Source organism: Strongylocentrotus purpuratus, unplaced genomic scaffold (assembly GCF_000002235.5).
Source record: "Strongylocentrotus purpuratus isolate Spur 01 unplaced genomic scaffold, Spur_5.0 spur5_scaffold_12, whole genome shotgun sequence".
In the NCBI taxonomy this organism is placed as follows: Eukaryota; Metazoa; Echinodermata; class Echinoidea; order Camarodonta; family Strongylocentrotidae; genus Strongylocentrotus; species Strongylocentrotus purpuratus.
Window position 1 is genome coordinate 20,841,247 of NW_022145597.1, and position 17,718 is coordinate 20,858,964.

The window sequence follows — 17,718 nt, forward strand, 5'->3', positions numbered from 1 at the left end:
CATGAAAAATGATATGTGGAAATCACACCCATTACCAAGCAGATCACCATTTGCTGATTCCTTTCTTTGATTGTGTGTCTCTATGCACACTTCCCCCTCTCTCTCTCTCTCTCTCTCTCTTTTCTCTCTCTCTCTCTCTCTCTCCTCCCTCCCTCTCTCTCTCTTTCCTCTCTTTTCCTCTCTTTCTCCATCTCTCTATCTTTCCTGCTCTTTCTCTTTCTTCACTATATCTCTCGATCTCTTATCCTCTCGGTCTCTTTTTCTCACTTTCCTTCCCACTCTCCCCCCTCTCTCTCTCTCACTCTCTCTTTCCCTTTTTTAATCTTTTTCTCTACATCTTTCCCTTCTCTCTTCCTCACTTTTATACTTTATTTAGGTACATATTCCCCATTTCCTTCTTGTTCATATTTTTGCTTTAATTTTACATTTGGTACAAAATTAAGGATAAACATGTGACATATACGTGTACTTAAAATTATGAAAGTGATACCGTTTTCAATTGTACAGTTGTTTTTAAAATGCAATGTATATTCATGTGCAATTCATTATATGTAACTCGGATGCATTATTCAATAAATACCATACCATACCATACCACTAGATTCGGAGCAGCATTCGGCAGGCAGAAAACCAGATCAAAATGAGGAGTAGGAGAGCAGAAGTGAGATGGTCTTCAGATAAATGCCAAGAATCTGCAGCTGGTAAGCTGAAAAGATCAATTGATTAGATATATCATATATATATATTGGCCCGAATTCACAAAGCAAGGTTTGAGCTCAGACCAAGGTTTGAGCTCAAACCTCCTTTTGTTTCGCCAAACCTCCTTTTGTTCTTTACAAACCAGGTTTGTAAAAAACGCGTAAAACGCGTCATATGACGTACGAAAACCAAGGTTTGTCGACAAACCTCCTTTGTGAATTCGGGCCATTGGGTTTAGGAATCGGAAGGTCAAAGGTCAGTTTCTGAGGTTAGCTATAAAGTGAAATGTTGTTGCCAAAAAAGGCACATATGGAATGCTAAAGGCATGACAGTTCATGACTTTTGTTAATTAAAGGGGGTGTAGCATGACGAGACTAAGTGTCTTTCCCGTGGCCTGACTCATGGTCAATCGGGTATAATACAACTACGGATGACACAACCTCAGTATTCACGTGCGTGCAACATACGCGAAACCGAAGCGTGAGGAGAACTTCGGCTGTTTCGTGATCGCTAGCACACGCTGACTGTTAATCAAATCCATTCGGTTACTGTACGTGCAGTTGTCCAGAAGAAGTAGTAGATGGCGTTAACTAGTATTTGCCATGCTACGTCCCCTTTTGAGTTCTGTTATGATATATCTGAATGAAAGTTTGGGCAGCATCAAGCCTAATCTGAATAATGCATATATCCTAATGATATGGTTCTACCTCTTTGTAATGAGGTCATGATTTCCAATAATTACGCATTTTGTGTTTTTGTCTTTCCGTGCCAATACATTTTGCTAAGCTACGTGTATACCAGAAGAAAAAAAAGTACTACCATGATAACTTGAGAACAATTGAGGGAAATTTAAACACTGTTAAATATGCATAAGGATGAAGAAAAAAAAAGAGAGCTTGATTAGATTTTGGGTTTAAAAGGTCTAAGATCAAAGGTCATTATGTCTTAAAAATGAAATTAAAAAAACTCTAAGCTTTAACTGAACCAGATCCAAATGATGCACGAGCACTTATAGATGAATCAAATCGATATGGGGTTCAAGAGGTCAAATATCCAGTTCATAGGGTCATTCATTAATCGAGAGTGGAAGTAATGTCGGAGTTGCTGTTGCATCCATCTAGTTTGCTATGTACGTGTACTTTTATTTTTGTAAAGTATGTATAATCAAGATTATCAAAACTATTTTCTTTTTGTTTTTTTCTAGGTCACACAATATCAAGAGTGCTACAGACCCTTGAAGTATTGGACAGACATTGTTTTGATCGCTGCGATGCTAGCAACTCAATAGATGCTCTCTACAACAAGATATTTCTCAATAGTCAGAAGCAAGAAGCACCCGAGGTATGCCTCACTCATCCATCTTCTTTTTTCCTTCTTCCCCCTCCCCCTTTTTTTTTGGGGGGGGGGGGGGGAGAGGGGCAATGTATGTGTATGCAACACAAGCTATGAAACACAATTACCTTCCTCTGTTCTATCAAAAGCAGAAAAAACCCAAGGTATTCATAACCCATCTAACTTTTTTTTTTTTTTTTTTTTTTTTTTTTTTTTTGGGGGGGGGGGGGTGGCATTTGTATACAACAATAACTTTTTTCCCTGGACCCACATTTAAGGCAGTTAAAGCAAGTTTGTAGTGCTTTCCGACAACATTATCATATTAGGAGAATATGTAACACAAGCAAAAGGAGATAACATCCTCTTTTCACTCTTCTGTGATAATCATTAGAATTTGATTGTTTTTAGGCATTTATTCTAACTTTGTAAATTAGATGATTGCACAGTTCAGGCACAGTAGGCTTTCAAAATGTATTTCTGTTTGCTTTTGCAGTCTCTCCTGAATGATGATCCCATAGTGCTATTAATTTAAAATTAGGATGGTATTTCAGGCTCGTTATAGCATCCCCTAGGATTGATTTACTGCTTTTTCAAATTGTAGCTTTTATTATTTATACTACAGTCAGACCTGCTTTAGTGACCACCTGTCTACAAAGGCCACATTTGTTGTTTCCCTTGAAAATGGTTTCTCATTGAAACATGTACTAAAGGAACCTGTCTACAAAGACCACCTGTCTACAAAGGCCACTTTTGTGTTTTCCTTGGGCGGTCACTATAGACAGGTTTGACTGTATTGACAATGACTTGGTATTCATCTTTGTTGTATGTCTTTTTGTGTGCAGCCTCTGCAGAGTGATGATCCCATAGTGCTACTGCTTTGCCAGTGGGCAGTGTGCCCAGAGAGGACCAGCGAACATAGAGCTCTCGTAGTGGCTCAGCTCCTGGAGAAATATGTCATCGACATGGAGGCAGAGGTATGTGGATCAATGGCAAACAACAAACTAACAAACAAACAAACAAACAAACAAACAAATAAACAAACGCCTAGATATACATCCTTGTCAAATCTCTAAATTGATAATTCCGGACATACAAGGTCTGTGTTTGTGTAATTTTGGTTTCATTGAATCTCAATTCTGAGTTAGCTTAACATTGGAGGCAGAGGTATGTGGATCAACAGCAAACAACAACAAATAAACAAACAAACACCTAGAAATATTACTTGTTTTACATCCTTGTCAAATTTCTAAATTGATATCTGGACATAAAGGCCCGAATTCACAAAGGAGGTTTGTCGACAAACATAGGTTTAGGTTAGAGACACGTCAAATGACGCACATAGACCTAGGTTTGTCGACAAACCTCCTTTGTGAATTTGGGCCAAAGGGACTGTGTTCTTGTAATTTTGGTTTCAGTGATAAGATTTATGAGATGATGAAATCTCAATTCTAAGTTGGTTCCACAAAATGAAGTATTGGGTAAAGATGTGTCATGTAATGCAAAGAATATGATTTTATTAATATTACATAGTGATTGAGTATGTACTATTGAAAGTTTGAAAGTATCTGTTTAATAGCCTTGGGGAAACGGCTGTTGATCTGTTCTTTTGTCAAAATAACAGGCTTATAAGGGCATTTAGAGTAAAGAAATTGTTGTCATATCAGACCTAAAAAAAAGATGTTCTATTGCCCTTTAGGTGCCAAAACATGGGTCGGTCAGTCAGAAATATATATTTTTTTAAAGCTCCCTCTTTGGGCTGATATTTTTCAGTTTTGAATGCTTTCATACATTTTTTTCTCTAAAAAAACAGTAAAACAATAAAATTAAACAAAAAAGTCGACTGTAGATTTTCAAGATTTTTTTTTTTTTTCGCAAAGGGCAATACAGCATCTTTTTTTTTTGAGGCCTCATCATGAAGATATGTTTTAATAGTGCATGATAGTTAATCAAGTGTTTTAATGTACGGTATGTTTTACAGTCAGCTAGAGTGAATTGGCCACGATCAAAGACATGAAATGTGATCCCTTCTTCTCTTTAGAAAATGGCTGAAATGGAGGTAATGGAAGACAAAGAGATGGCACCAATCTCCCCCATGCCTACTGCATCAACTATCCCTGTGTTTCAGGTCCTCCTTCAACATTTCCTGGATATAAGAGCTCCTGTGATTGGTAAGTCTAAGGGTGCGTTCAAGCAATTTTTTGAAGCTGGAATCACAAACATGAATCACAAATCGAAACGTCGTTAAAAAACATGGTTACTGCAGGAGGGCGTTCAAGCAATTTTTTCATCAACGCTGACTTGCTCATTTCAAGCCCAGTCACTGCTCATCATACTGTGCAGTTTGACCCAAGAAGGAAAGGTCAACTTCGCCGCGTGCTTTCTAATGACGTCATAGAATCATGATTGAGATCTCCATTCGTTCAAGCGAATTTTAGCGAATCACGATATAAAACGCATCTTTTCCAGCGTTTCATGTTGTGTTTTTAAATACATTTATTTTTACGATGGACAAAAAATTGCTTGAACGCAACCGTGTTTTAAACTAAACGTCTTTGAATACTGATTCTAGGGTGAAAAAGTGTTGATTAAACGCACCCTAGATTGTCTTATAATGTCTCTTTGTGCAAATAAGGTGTCCATGTGTATACAGACAACCTCCCTTTATTGACCACTGACATGGAAAAAAAAGATCCACCTGTCTGTAGGTAGTATTCTGTCTTTCTCTTGAACAATGTTTCTGACTGGAACCTGTATATAAAGACCACCTGAAATTTGTGTGGTCTTTAAAAATCTTTATATTTGTAGACGAGGTTATGGTATAGTGAGTGAGGACTGTTGACCTTGCGCTACAGGGTTCAAAGGTCATTTGGCAAGATTTTAACGCCCCTCTGTACTAGTTTGGCCAGGAGGGATTAGACCTCCCACCATGGTCACTGACAGGTGGTTATCTCATCAAATCACCCCACCCCCTATAACAAAAACAAAGGGGATCATGGGGGACCAACGGTCACCGATTAGGCATTGCTTGCTATATCGAGGGCGCAAGTAGCTATAAGTAGTGCAGTGGGGCTTTACCCTGCATTTGCTACTCTCAACCCAGGTGAAGCAAATGGGTGCCTAGTGCTTGAGCACCTCGTTGGGGGTAGCTTGGCTTAAGCCCTAGTATTCCACGTTTTGTATTCTCAAGAAAAAGCGCTTTGTAAGCTACATGTACATTGAAATCTTTATACAAAGACCACTCATGGAAACCAGTCTGTATTGACAGGTGGTCCTTATGCACCGGCCATTTCAAAGTTCGGCCGATGCAACCTGAAAAGAGCGAGACCCATAGAATTTAGTATTTATTTGTGGAATGGTGAGGAGAGACTTTTGGGAAGATCTGTGGGTTCAGTTTGGAACATATTGGGTAAGTAATTCCATTAAATTAAAGTAGGAGCTAATCGTTTGAGGCACTTAAAGGTTAAAACAAGGATCTTGAACTCTAATCTATGATTATAGTGGTTGTAATGAATCTGCTAATTCTGCCTCGATATCAAACTCTTCTCCAGATGACACCTCCTCCTCGGCTGACGACAAAAAGGCCTTTGCCAACCTGATCCTTCTCTTTGGTGAGCTGATCCGATGCGAGGTCTTCTCCCACGACTCCTACATGTGCACCCTCATCTCCAGGGGTGACCTGACCACCGTTCCTACCCAGGCTCAGACGGGGGCGTTTGTCGGGGGTCCAGGCAGCCAGCGTAATGATAGAGGTGCCGGGGATAAGAACGAGGTGAGAATGGTTTTATTTGAATAACAGGCAAAAGAGAATGTTGTACAAATTTGTCTAAATCGGAAAATCTGTCATGGGGTCAGGTGACATTTTGTAGTTGCATGGAAGGCAAAACCTACCTAGATTACGACTAAGGTGCAGCTTTTAAATTTTTTTTTTTCTCACAAAATAAGATATGAACAAATATTTCATTGAGAATACAAGTATTTTTAAAATCTCATAATCATGTTCCTCTGCATGTACACTTAGCTCTGAGGCTTGCTTTTCGTTTTCTTGTACGTTATCACTGAGGGTTGGAGTTGACCTCAAATTTTTCTTTAAATGATTTTGTTTAAATTTTCAAACTTATTTTGTGTGAATAGGCCAAGGATGATGGAGAAGAAAAACAGGACTCCTCTGACAATGAGGATTATGGTTACCTTGACGACAAACCCCCTCCTGCACCTGCCCCGCCCCCTCGCAAGGAGTCTACCTCCTTCCAGGAAAAATTCCTAGAGTCCATCCAATCCAAGTCAGACTCTCAGTCGGACATCTCTGATGACGAGAAGGACAGCCCCATGGACGGTGAGAAGAGCGACGAGGAGAAGAAATCTGACATGGACTACAGGTCACCATCTCCAGAGGCACCCCGTGTCAATCGGCATCAGCTCTACGTGAAGCACTTCCCCATCTCGACCGAAGATAGCTCCGCGTACCACGAGAGCAACCAGCGCTCGGTGCTCCTCTACGGATTCGGTCGCGCCCGCACGGAGGCAAGGCAACAGGTCAAACACGTCCAGAAGGACCTGCTGAAGATTCTGACCCAAGGAGGGGGCAAAGGTGAAGTGTCAAAGGGCAAGAAGGTGTCCAAGTTGGACGAGCCGACGGTCAACAAGGAAGAGACGATGCAGAGGTTTCTTGCCCTGTGTTACTTTGATCAGCACATGGTGACGGGGTCTTGTGCAAACGGGGTCCTGGATCAGGTGCAGGCATTCAGTATGGGCAATAGAGACACGCCACCCACCTTTGACCAGGTTACACTCGTCTTTGAACTCCTGGAGAATGCACTCAACATCAATGGCTTGCTGGAATTTGCTGTCAAGGTTTGTTGATTTATAAAAATCTTTAAAACCTTTAAAGGGATCCGGTAACTTTGTCTCAAAACCGGTCACTCAAAGATTTTTACTTTTTTGTGGCACTTCTTGATCATTTTGAAGTGCAATTTTTTTAAGGGCTTCAATATAACACCATATCACAGACACTGATAACACGTAGGGCCATGCATTTCAGATTTAACATTGTTAAACGATCCCTTAAAGCTACTTGCACCTTCTATAAAGCAAACAGTGCCTAAATGGTGACTATTGGTCCCCCATAATCCTCTTTATCTCATGTTAAGTGAGAGCAGGTTTGATGAGATAACCACCTGTCAGTGACCATGCAGGGAGGTCTAATCCCTCTCGGCCAAACTAGTGCAGATGGGCTTTAAGAGAGACATTAGCACTTTATTTTCATTTTGATGAGTCAACACAATGTCAGCTGTACAATTTGCAATTGAAATATGAATACTGGTAATACAAACATATTAGATTATTGATAACATACATGTAGCTTCACATTAAACATTCAAGTGTTTATAAATTCTAACCTCTTTTAATACCGTATGCATGTTATGTATGTTATAAATTATATTGCTGTAATATGAATTCTGTGAATGAGAAATATTATAGTATTAATGACTGCTTTGAGAGAAATAGTTGTTTTTATACGCTCAAGGGAAGGTTAGAATTGTGCTATTACCCGAGGCGTGCCGAGGGGAATAGCCCAATTGTAACCTTCCCGAGAGCGTATAAAAACAACTATTTCTCGAATATTAAAGCAGTCATTAATACTTTTAAAAAAAAATAGACTAAAAAATAAAAAATAAAAAATACTTTTTTTTTTGGTCCAAGATGAGATTCGAACTCTTGCGTACAAAAGGTGATGTATCTAAAGTCAGCGCCTCAGACCTCTCGGCCATCGCACGTTATTAACATGCTTGGCAGTTTTGTACTATATATACATTAAAATGGATTGAAACCGGCTTTGCGTGTGATGAATGCTTCGCAAAAGCTCCATATACGGACTCTTCTTTTACTTTTGCAATGCATATTGGCACGAACTTAGATCAAGATCTATTGGCAGATGTTGTTTTTTTTGTTTTTGAAAGTTTATTTTCGTCTTCATGTCAACAATGCAAGATAAAATTGTCGGTAAGATCGATCGAGATTCAATTGTATTGAAATTACCGACCAATTATTCGCACACATACGGTATCCTCCATCGCTCAAACCATTTTTTAACATGTAAACCTATGGGGTAACCATGGAGACTGACCTATTTTTTTAATAACCATGGTTATTAAAAATATTAAATGTTTTAAGCATGGTTACCGGGAATTTTACAGGAACAGTTGAAGTTTATGAATGCAATTTCGACCAATCAGATGGCTGGATTACTTAAGTGAGGTATATAATTTAAGTTATGTTTGGATAAATGTTCTCTATTGATAAAATATAGAAAGCATTGGTAATCTGTTTGCTCTTACTCTAAAAATGTCAGCCTCTGTATAAAACTTCAATGTTTATCGTGCCAAATATTTAAACGATTCCCTCACACATTGGAAGCCGTTTTATCCTTGGTCCTTTCAGAGCACTCTCTTTTCAACATCATCACTGTTGTATAAGATTGTCTAAATCTAAAAATATACTTGTTTAGTTCTTAAAGGTATAAACCAGTTTTGGAAACGCCCCCTCTCAAAAATGAAATGGAAGCTCTTATTACCAGTCATGTGAACGAATATGTTTTGACTAATACATGATGATACAAATTTTGCCGGGAACCACCTACTAATTGATATATTTGGTAAATTATTAAATCTATCTGGACTGAATAGATATCGCGTAGTCCCGTATACATCTTTCTATGTACAGTGCTTGTGACTTTACCAAGACCAGGCCAAATTTCCTATCATTTTGATGATTCTAGAACCTTGCACTACACACCAATACTTATATGCTAGATAATCAACCTTTTCTGATCAATTCCACAAAGTTTCTTTCACAATACAATCGCATGACCAGAACTGGTCCATACCTTTAATTTTAACTTTTTTTTCCTTCTTTCAGATGTTATCCCACATGAGTCGTGTAGAGCATGAGTTAATGAGGAGGAAGTCCCCTCAGAGTGGGACGTACTGTACAAACCTGTGTCTGACCATCGTAGCCGTGCTGCGTCGCTTCCAGGCATGTTTGCTGGTGTTCCCTGAACAGACAGCCACAGTCTTTGAACTGTAAGTTGGTTCCAACATTCCTGTAATCAGGCCTAATTTTTTTCTTCTCGATTATACACCTTCCCCCCCCCCCCCCATTTCCCCCTTATTTTCCCTATGTTCCCCCAATTTTTTTGCTCATAAGGTGGGAATGTTGTTAGATGCCATTTTTTTTTGGTTGAGGAAAAAAAAAACCCTATTTTTTCTTTAGTGCTCACTATCAACCCTGTGTAATTTAATGGATTGGATAAATGGCATGTGGAGAAAAATTATCTTATTCTATGAAAACTGTTAATTCATTGATATAGTAAACAATTGCAAATATAAAATATATAGTAGTCATAGAACTGTTGTGATATAAAGCTTTGTGATCTTGTCAATTTGTCAATTTTCCACTCACTGTTTTTGTTTTGTTTTGTGTGTGTCATTCAGTCCATAGCAACATTGTCTTGATTCTAAACAGCTTTTCCTAAATCCAGAATGTTTAGCTGTGAGCAAAAAGAAAATAACAAGGCAGAAAAGAAAGGAGGCAAATGAATCTCGTTAAAAAGCAGTCAAATTTTGTTCGCATACCTTATGAAGAAAAGCATTAAAAAATACATTTAACAGGTGTGAGAGAAAGGCAAACGCAATAATTAGAAATAGTGAAGTTGTTGTTAATGTTTGTAGCATGGCCTTTTGCCATGATTTACAAATGGTTGAAGGAATGCTGTTGCAGTCCTACATGTATACTGTTTGGAGCCAGAAGGGCATTAACTCATATGCTTTAATACAGAGTTAACTCCCTTCTGGCTCTGAACAGATGTTTTGATTCTCTGTATCATCTCTCACAGGTTGTGTGGTGTCGTAAAGCATGTGAGTAACGTGACTAACTGCACATCAGCAGAACGCTGTATCCTGGCCTACCTCTATGACCTCTACACATCATGCAGTCATCTCAAGGTTAGTTTCAATGTATCTCTAGAAACCATCAAACGATCAGGCCTGATAATTACCCGATTTAAAAAAAAAAAATCCTGATTTTTTTCTTCTTTTTTTCCCGATTTTTTTTTTTCTGCCTGATTTTACCCCCATCTTCCCTTATTTTCCCTATTTTTCCCTATTTCTTACTCAAAAGGAGGTGAATGTTGTTAGATGCCAATTTTTTACCCGAATCCCTTTTTAATTTTTTTACTCAAGGTGGGGGTGGTTGAGGAAAAAAATTAAAAATAAAAAATAATAATAATTTAGCGCTCACTATCACCCCTGAACAATAAAAGCATTGAAACAAGTTGCATGTGTTCAGGGCTTGATTCTAGTAGATTTTGTGAAGAGAGGGAGGGGGCGCAAAATTCTGAAAATATCTTTGAAAACGCCTACAAACATAAAAAGGAAAAAAGAAATCATAGTGGACAATTTCTTATCTGTATGCTGTAAGATACTAAAGTGAAAAGTGCATTGTAAATTTTGCCTCAGAAGTTTTTTGGGGCGGTTCACTGCATCATGTGAGAAAGAAACTATTAATTTGCTCTGTACTCCACTTTCATGTGAGGAGACAATGTATTCATGTCAGCTAAGAATTGTGATTATCTAAATTTTCATCAATTAAAATAGAAAGATGTGATGAAATATTTGTAAAAGCTAATTGTACTGTGATGTAGAAATAGACTTGAACATGTGTGGGTTATTTGCAATATCTATTTGAACTACATGTACCTTTAAAGCCCCACTGTCCTACTTGTAGCTACTTGCTCCCTCTATATAGAAAACTTCCCCAATCGGTGCCTGTTGGTCCCCCATGATCCTCTTTTTCTTATGTTAGTTGAGAGCTGAGTTGATGAGATAGCCACCTGTCAGTGACCTGGCTGGACGGTCTAATCCCTTCTGGCCCAGTAGTACTGATGGTTTTTAATAGGTTTAAGTCAAACTACATGTACCGCTGTTCAGCATTGAACTAATCTTTTGTTCTCTCTTTGTTTCAGTCCAAGTTTTCAGACTTGTTCAGCAGCGTGGCTAACAAGGTCAAGCAGGCTCTCTACACCAGCATCACACCCTCTGAATCTAACTCACGCTGGAACCAAGACTTCATGCTAGAGTACATAGATAACCCTAGGTAAAGATGACCATGATGATGATGGTGGTGATGATGATGGTGGTGGTGATGAAAGTGATGATGGTGGCGATGATAGTGATGATGGTGGTGGTGATGATGCTGACGATGGTGGTGATGATGGTGGTGATGGTGATGATGGTGATGATGGTGGTGGTGATGATGATGAGGATGGTGATGAGGATGGTGATGATGATGGTGGAGATAATGATGATGATGGTGATGATGGTGATGATGATGGTGCTGATGATGGTGATGATGATGATGCTGATGGTGATGATGATGATGATGATGATGAAGATGATGATAATGATGATGATGAGGATGAGGATTATGATGATGATAATGATGATGAGGAAGAGGAGGAGGAGGAGGAGGAGGATTATGATGATGAGGATAATGATGATGATGATGATGATGATGATGATCGCAGTCGCACATTGACACTCGTAGCACTCACTCCCTAGTTTCACATAGCTATAAATGTTTGGCATTCTGAGCATCTAATACATTTTCCCTACGAAGTGGGTCATTTACCAAATTTAGATGGAGAGAAATGAGTAGCATGTGTTGAGGAATTTTGAACTTTAATAGCACATGGAAGAAAAATTTCAATAAATGTTGCTAATTTAAATTTCATTCTGGCAGGGATTAATTCTGTGAAATGCTAGAGCGCCGTAATGGCAGCACAGCTTAAGCCGGGGTAATAATCTCAAAGTTTGGAAGCGCTTTAAGTGATTGTAATAAGCGCTGTATAGAACTGAGTATGATTATTATTATTCTTATTTTTATGTCAACCCAGGGGTCGTGAGTTCAAGCAATCCTCGCTGGGACGTCAGCTGAATGATAACCCAGGAGACAGATACAGCTTTGTGTGCAATGCCCTTCTTGCCATCTGCAATGCCAATCCAGAAAAGTAAGTTGAACACCAATCTTCCTAATCACCCAAGCTACTGTTTAGAATTGTGACCAATAGGCTCGAAACCACCAGTGTTTCATACAAAGTCTTTGTCGGCACTTTTGCCTGAGTGGGGAAAAGCAACCTGAATCACCGTACACTTTGGCCTGAATTCACAAAGGAGTTTTAGATTTAACCCATGGTTTAAACCCTCATTTACATAACCCATGGTTTAAAAATTAGCGCAAAATAAGCGTACCTTGCCTTGCCCGCGTGTTTAATATTGGACCTCTGACTTGTGTCGCGCTTATTTTGCGCTTATTTTAAACCATGGGTTATGTAAATGAGGGTTTAAACCATGGGTTATGTAAATGAGGGTTTAAACCATGGGCTATGTAAATGAGGGTTTAAACCATGGGTTATATCTAAACCTCCTTTGTGAATTCGGGCCTTTGGGTCTCTCATCCCGGTATAATTGATTGGGATGTGCCGTTGTGCTATTACCCTGGGTTTTTCACCTTCTCTTTTACAAAGACTGCTTTGGGTTCTAAATGAGCAAAGGGATTGACTCTCCTCCACCTCCGTTAAACATCCTATCCAAGGGACAGCGTGTTTTCTTCTGTAACCTAGGTTGAGTCTATGAAACAGGGAAGGGGAGTAAACACACAACAAGGCTCTTGCAATTGCAGGGGGGTGTTTCACAAAGATCCTAAGTCGAACTTAACTCTAAGTTGGACTTAAGTATTATGGAGAGCCATTTGTAGCCTTGAAATAAAATATATTCAAAAGCAAACATTCAAATATTTTAGACTTTTTATAAATTCCACATCAAAAACATGAAATCTCCTTGATTATAGAAAAATATGAATGATTTTAATCAACATTTTTTGCCTTTTAAAATAACTTTTACAAAATACTTTCATAGATACTAATGGCTATCCATAATTTTTAAGTCTGACTAAGAATCTTTGTGAAACACCCCTCAGATCTGTCACCAGTGTTCCTTAGCATTAAAATGATGACCTTTTCCTCCTTAACCTTTGTTCCATAGGTTGAATAATCTATCTATCATGTGTGCTGAGTTGACTGCTAGCTGCACTACACTGAGTTCCGAGTGGCTAGGAGTACTCAAGGCTCTATGTTGCTCCTCCATACACAGCTGTGGGTTCAACGACCTTCTCTGCAATGTTGATGTAAGCCTTACCTATGTACTTAAAGGGATCCGGTAACTTTGTCTCAGATTCTGAAACAAAATCCTGGATTTAGCTCAAGCTGCAATGATAATTATAAACCTTTAGGTCAGTCAGGAACCCCATTACGTTTACAAGCCGATCGCCTGTCAGATTATCAAGATATGATAGGAAATCGAAACCAAATTTTGCGTTTTCCTAACGGTTTTCATAACACTACAGTCTATTGGGGAAATTAGTACCGGTATGGTTAAACTGGTCACTTAAAGATTTTAATGTTTTTGAGGCACGTCTTGATCATTTTGAAGTGCAATTTTTTTAGGGCTTCAATATTTCACCATATCACAGACACTGATAAAACGTAGGGCTGTGTAACTCAGATTTTACATTGTTAAATGATGCCTTTAAACAAAACAAAACAAAATTGAATATTGTCCCCCAGTCCCCCAGTCCTCATGGCTTTCTTCACCATATATATATATTTTTAGTACATATGCTCCATTGAAGTAGTCTGTAGTTTAACAATTTACATTATAAATTGAGCATCAGAGGGAAAGCACTTTTAGCTCCCTTTCTCTCTTCTTTGGAATACGCTGTTTTCCACCCCAAACATCTGCATTGCAAGTGTCATTGGAATACATGACATTGTAATAGTATTATTATTCTATTTCTTCCTCTAAAAATGAGGTTAGCTTTATAATCCCTCAGTTTTCTTGAGATAAAGTCAAGGGGCAGAGTTTAGATGCCTCATTGACTATCAAAGCAATCAATATTTGTTAATCATTTTGTGAATGGATGTATGTATGAATGTTATTTCCTCACACCAGCATCCATGTTATATTGATAGTAATATTTTTTGTGTGGATTCACTAATATAGAGTAAATGTTTTCAGTTAAATAAAAAAAAATGTTTATATTTATATAAAAATCAATGATTATGAATATAAAATATTCAGAAAATAGTAAGTTAGTAAATACTAAAGTTCATAAAAGATTTTGTGAAATGTCATGCACGCAATATGATACATATTTTATAACCTGGGCAAATTAGGCATGGGGAAATAAGGAAAATGGGGGAATATATAACGCAATTGATAAATAGTGAGGCATTGACGTCTCAAATTGATAACCAAATTGGCAATTTGTGTAGCTAATTTCTAAGTTCCATAGTTTGTCATAAAATTAATAACTTCCTTATTAGTTATCTGATTTTACTCAATTTGTTGTGCTATGTTTCTTTTGTTTTTCTGCATCTATTAAAAGCAAATTATTTTTGGAGTGGACTTGACCTTTAAAAGCTCTTAAATTTTGATGTACAGTCAAACCTATCTACAGCGACCGCCCAAGGGAAACACAAAAAGTGGTCTATGTAGACAAGTTCCTTTAGTACATGTTTCATTGGGAAACCATTTTCAAGGGAAACAAAAAATGTACTTGTTGTAGACAGGTGGTCACTAAAGCAGGTTTGACTTTACAATGTCATGCTCTCTTTTGTTTCTTCAGGTGAGTGATCTATCGATCCATGACAACATTGCAGTCTTCACCGCCATCTTGATCGCTAGGCATTGCTTCTCTCTTGAAGATGTCGTCGACCACGTTGCCCTCGCTTCCCTCATCGCTGCCAATCCTGGCATCTCTGGTAAGCCACAATCTCAAAAGGCACTCTTCTGCCTATAGCTATGTGGGGGTTACAGACCTGCCAACCAGTACAATTTAATCGTATTTAGTACGATTTTTAGAAGTAAATACAACAGTACGATTTTCCTAAAAAAAAAATTGTGTGTGTGTGTGCCATTTTCAATGGCAAAATGCCCATTCTATCCTGTAAAGTATCCTACAAGCATCTCACATTGGCGATTTTGGAATGTTCATTGGTTCATCGAACACAGCAGTCATGATGAAATGATGCATATTCAACCAATGATCCATCAAAAATTTCTTCCTGTATGTAGGCACCGTAAGAGGCATTGATCCATGTTTTAAAAAGAAAATACAACTTTTATTAGTAAAATACAACTTTTGGGATTGAAGAATACAGTTTTGGAACTCCAGAGGTTGGCAGGTCTGAGGTTATTGAGCACAATTACTTCTGTCTCTTTCAACAAACTCTGCAAAAAATTAGGTTTTCCAAGATGAAAATTAAATTAAATTCAGTTTGTAAGTACTATTTTTTCATATCTTCATGTACATGTATGATCTACCCTGGACCGATCCTCGATAATCCATAAACACAAATTCTTTCTTTTACCCATTTACCTCCTTGGTTGAGTTTAGCTAATGTAGAGTAAAAAATCTATAGATTTTTACTTTTCTTACAATAGAAATGATAAAGGCTATAGTGCACATGCAATTCCAGAAGGATCCCTCATCTTTAATTTCGGTTCTGGAAGGCAATAGCAAGAGAGATGTTTTTGCTGAAAGGCCAACAATACTTCACATATAGAGTACCGAAGCTGTGACGTCATACAAATCTTTTTTTAGAATTTCTCAATTTTTTCTTCATTTTCCGAAAGAGCATAAAAATTAATGTCCAAATTTCTTTTTGATGCTGTTTTAAAAAATGAAGAAAAAAAGAGAAATTCTAAAAATAGATTTTTGATGACATCACACTTCACCACTCTATAATGTTGATTAAAGTGATCAGTGACTTTTCACAGGTCTACTCACTGAATCTTGTTTGACTTAGCAGGTGCATCAATAGCCGATCCTGATGCCGAGCCGGGGGCGCGGCTCATGTGCCACCTACTCCTCTGCCTCTTTTGCACCTCTCAAGAGACCCCCACCTTACCCTCCACCGGCTCCTCCAGCACCAGCGGGGGTAATAACCCCAACTCCGCCCCTGGCGAAGGGGAAGAGGCGTTGGAGGAGGAGGAGGGGGTGGAGCGGTTAGATTCATCAAGACAACGTGTGATCGTCATATGCTGGACTCGTCCCATAGCAGCATCACAGTGGATGCTCTGGTTGGGGTCCTGAAGGCTATTCTGCTGCTAGGTCAGTATTGCAAAATTCTCTCCTGTTAACTTTAAGTTTCAAGATTATTTTGTTTCACGTTTCACAAAAAAGAATTCACATAATTGACAAAATCAGAACATAATATGAAATATACTAACGGTATCACATTATATAATCGATTCTTTGTAAAGACGTCAAAATTAATTGTATTGAATAGTTGGTAATACAGGGTGAAATGTGAGGAACCTATTAAAAAGCTCAGCTTGTAGATTATAGGTTCCCATAAATAAAACTAATATTTGATTGAAGTGGTTCCAATGATGAAGGACATAACTTCTCATGCTTTGCATTGTGTACAATTTGGCCCAAGACAGTTTTCCTATGCACTGGCTGGGTTATTTTATACCCATGTTAATTGAAGCTATTTGCAATGTCCAAAGTCTCAAGTTCTCCAAAAAGGTTTTAAACATAACTTGAAATTCAGGGCTTCTGGGTTTCATTGACCACTAGAAACCCAGACATTCAACCCCAAAGTATTACCTTTGTAAACCAAATGGTGATTATAAATCATGAGATTGTTATTGGGCAACTATAAAAGTATTTGACCCAACACCATGCTTGCTGCAGTCATGGTTAAAATTCGACATCAAATATTTAATTTGCTTCATTTTATATTTGCAGTGAGAGAATCATAAATGTGGTAATGAACAGCTCAGTCTAAGAAGTTGGCAATTATTTTTCAATACAATGATAAAACATCTTACTAGAATATAGCTGCAGTTACTGCCTTACCCTTAGGCCTTTAAAAAAAAGATGCTGTATAGCCCTTTGTGACCGAACCAAAAATCTTGACTTTTACAGAGAAAATTAAATATTAAAGCATTCAAAACCGAGAAATATCAGCCCAAAGAGAAGGAAAAAAATAAGAAAAAAAGTATTAAAAAAAGAAAAAGATTTCTGACCGACCGACCCATGTTTTGGCACCTATAGGGCAATAGTACACCTTTTTTTTAGGCCTAATTGAATGATGTACAAGGATGTTTCTTCTCACAGGTGATGCCGCTGTCGGGGGTGGTTCATCCTCCAGCCTGTTCGGCTCTTTCGACGACTTCGGAGGCAGCGGGCGAGAAGGGGGCAACCAGGAGGAAGGGTTTGTCCAGGGGGGCAAGTCCTCGGGGAACATGTCGACAGCCAGCTTGAGCAACTACGCCAAGTACACCCTCAAGACCATCTGCAGTCAGAACTGGGTCAGAGAGACCTTCCTTAAAGACCAGGAGAATCTATGGACCAATGAAGTGCTTCTAGATCAGTATCTCTCACATAAACAGGTACATCGTAGTAGACCAAGTGTCGGTCCGGAAATGTTTACCCTATCAAGCCTGGAAGATTTGTCTCCTTGAAGTTACCCAGGCCATCTAAGTCGTTAATAAAAAGGGTTAGGTTTAGCCCCCAGAGACCCCAATAGAGTTCCCCTAAGTGGGTAAGGAGACTTTCCCCAAT

General features: G+C 38.5%; 1 protein-coding gene across 1 annotated transcript in view; it reads left to right on the plus strand.

Annotated features, from left to right (window-relative positions):
• Window positions 1-17,718, plus strand: part of LOC755576 (mediator of RNA polymerase II transcription subunit 12-like protein) — a 70,780-nt gene that overhangs the window by 25,741 nt on the left and 27,321 nt on the right. The window contains 15 exon segments of the mRNA XM_030981421.1: window positions 602-701; window positions 1,904-2,040; window positions 2,874-3,005; window positions 4,070-4,199; window positions 5,580-5,800; window positions 6,163-6,882; window positions 8,947-9,110; window positions 9,923-10,031; window positions 11,051-11,181; window positions 11,981-12,094; window positions 13,128-13,269; window positions 14,770-14,905; window positions 15,953-16,140; window positions 16,143-16,257; window positions 17,272-17,546. Coding sequence (XP_030837281.1) covers window positions 602-701; window positions 1,904-2,040; window positions 2,874-3,005; window positions 4,070-4,199; window positions 5,580-5,800; window positions 6,163-6,882; window positions 8,947-9,110; window positions 9,923-10,031; window positions 11,051-11,181; window positions 11,981-12,094; window positions 13,128-13,269; window positions 14,770-14,905; window positions 15,953-16,140; window positions 16,143-16,257; window positions 17,272-17,546 — 2,814 coding nt within the window.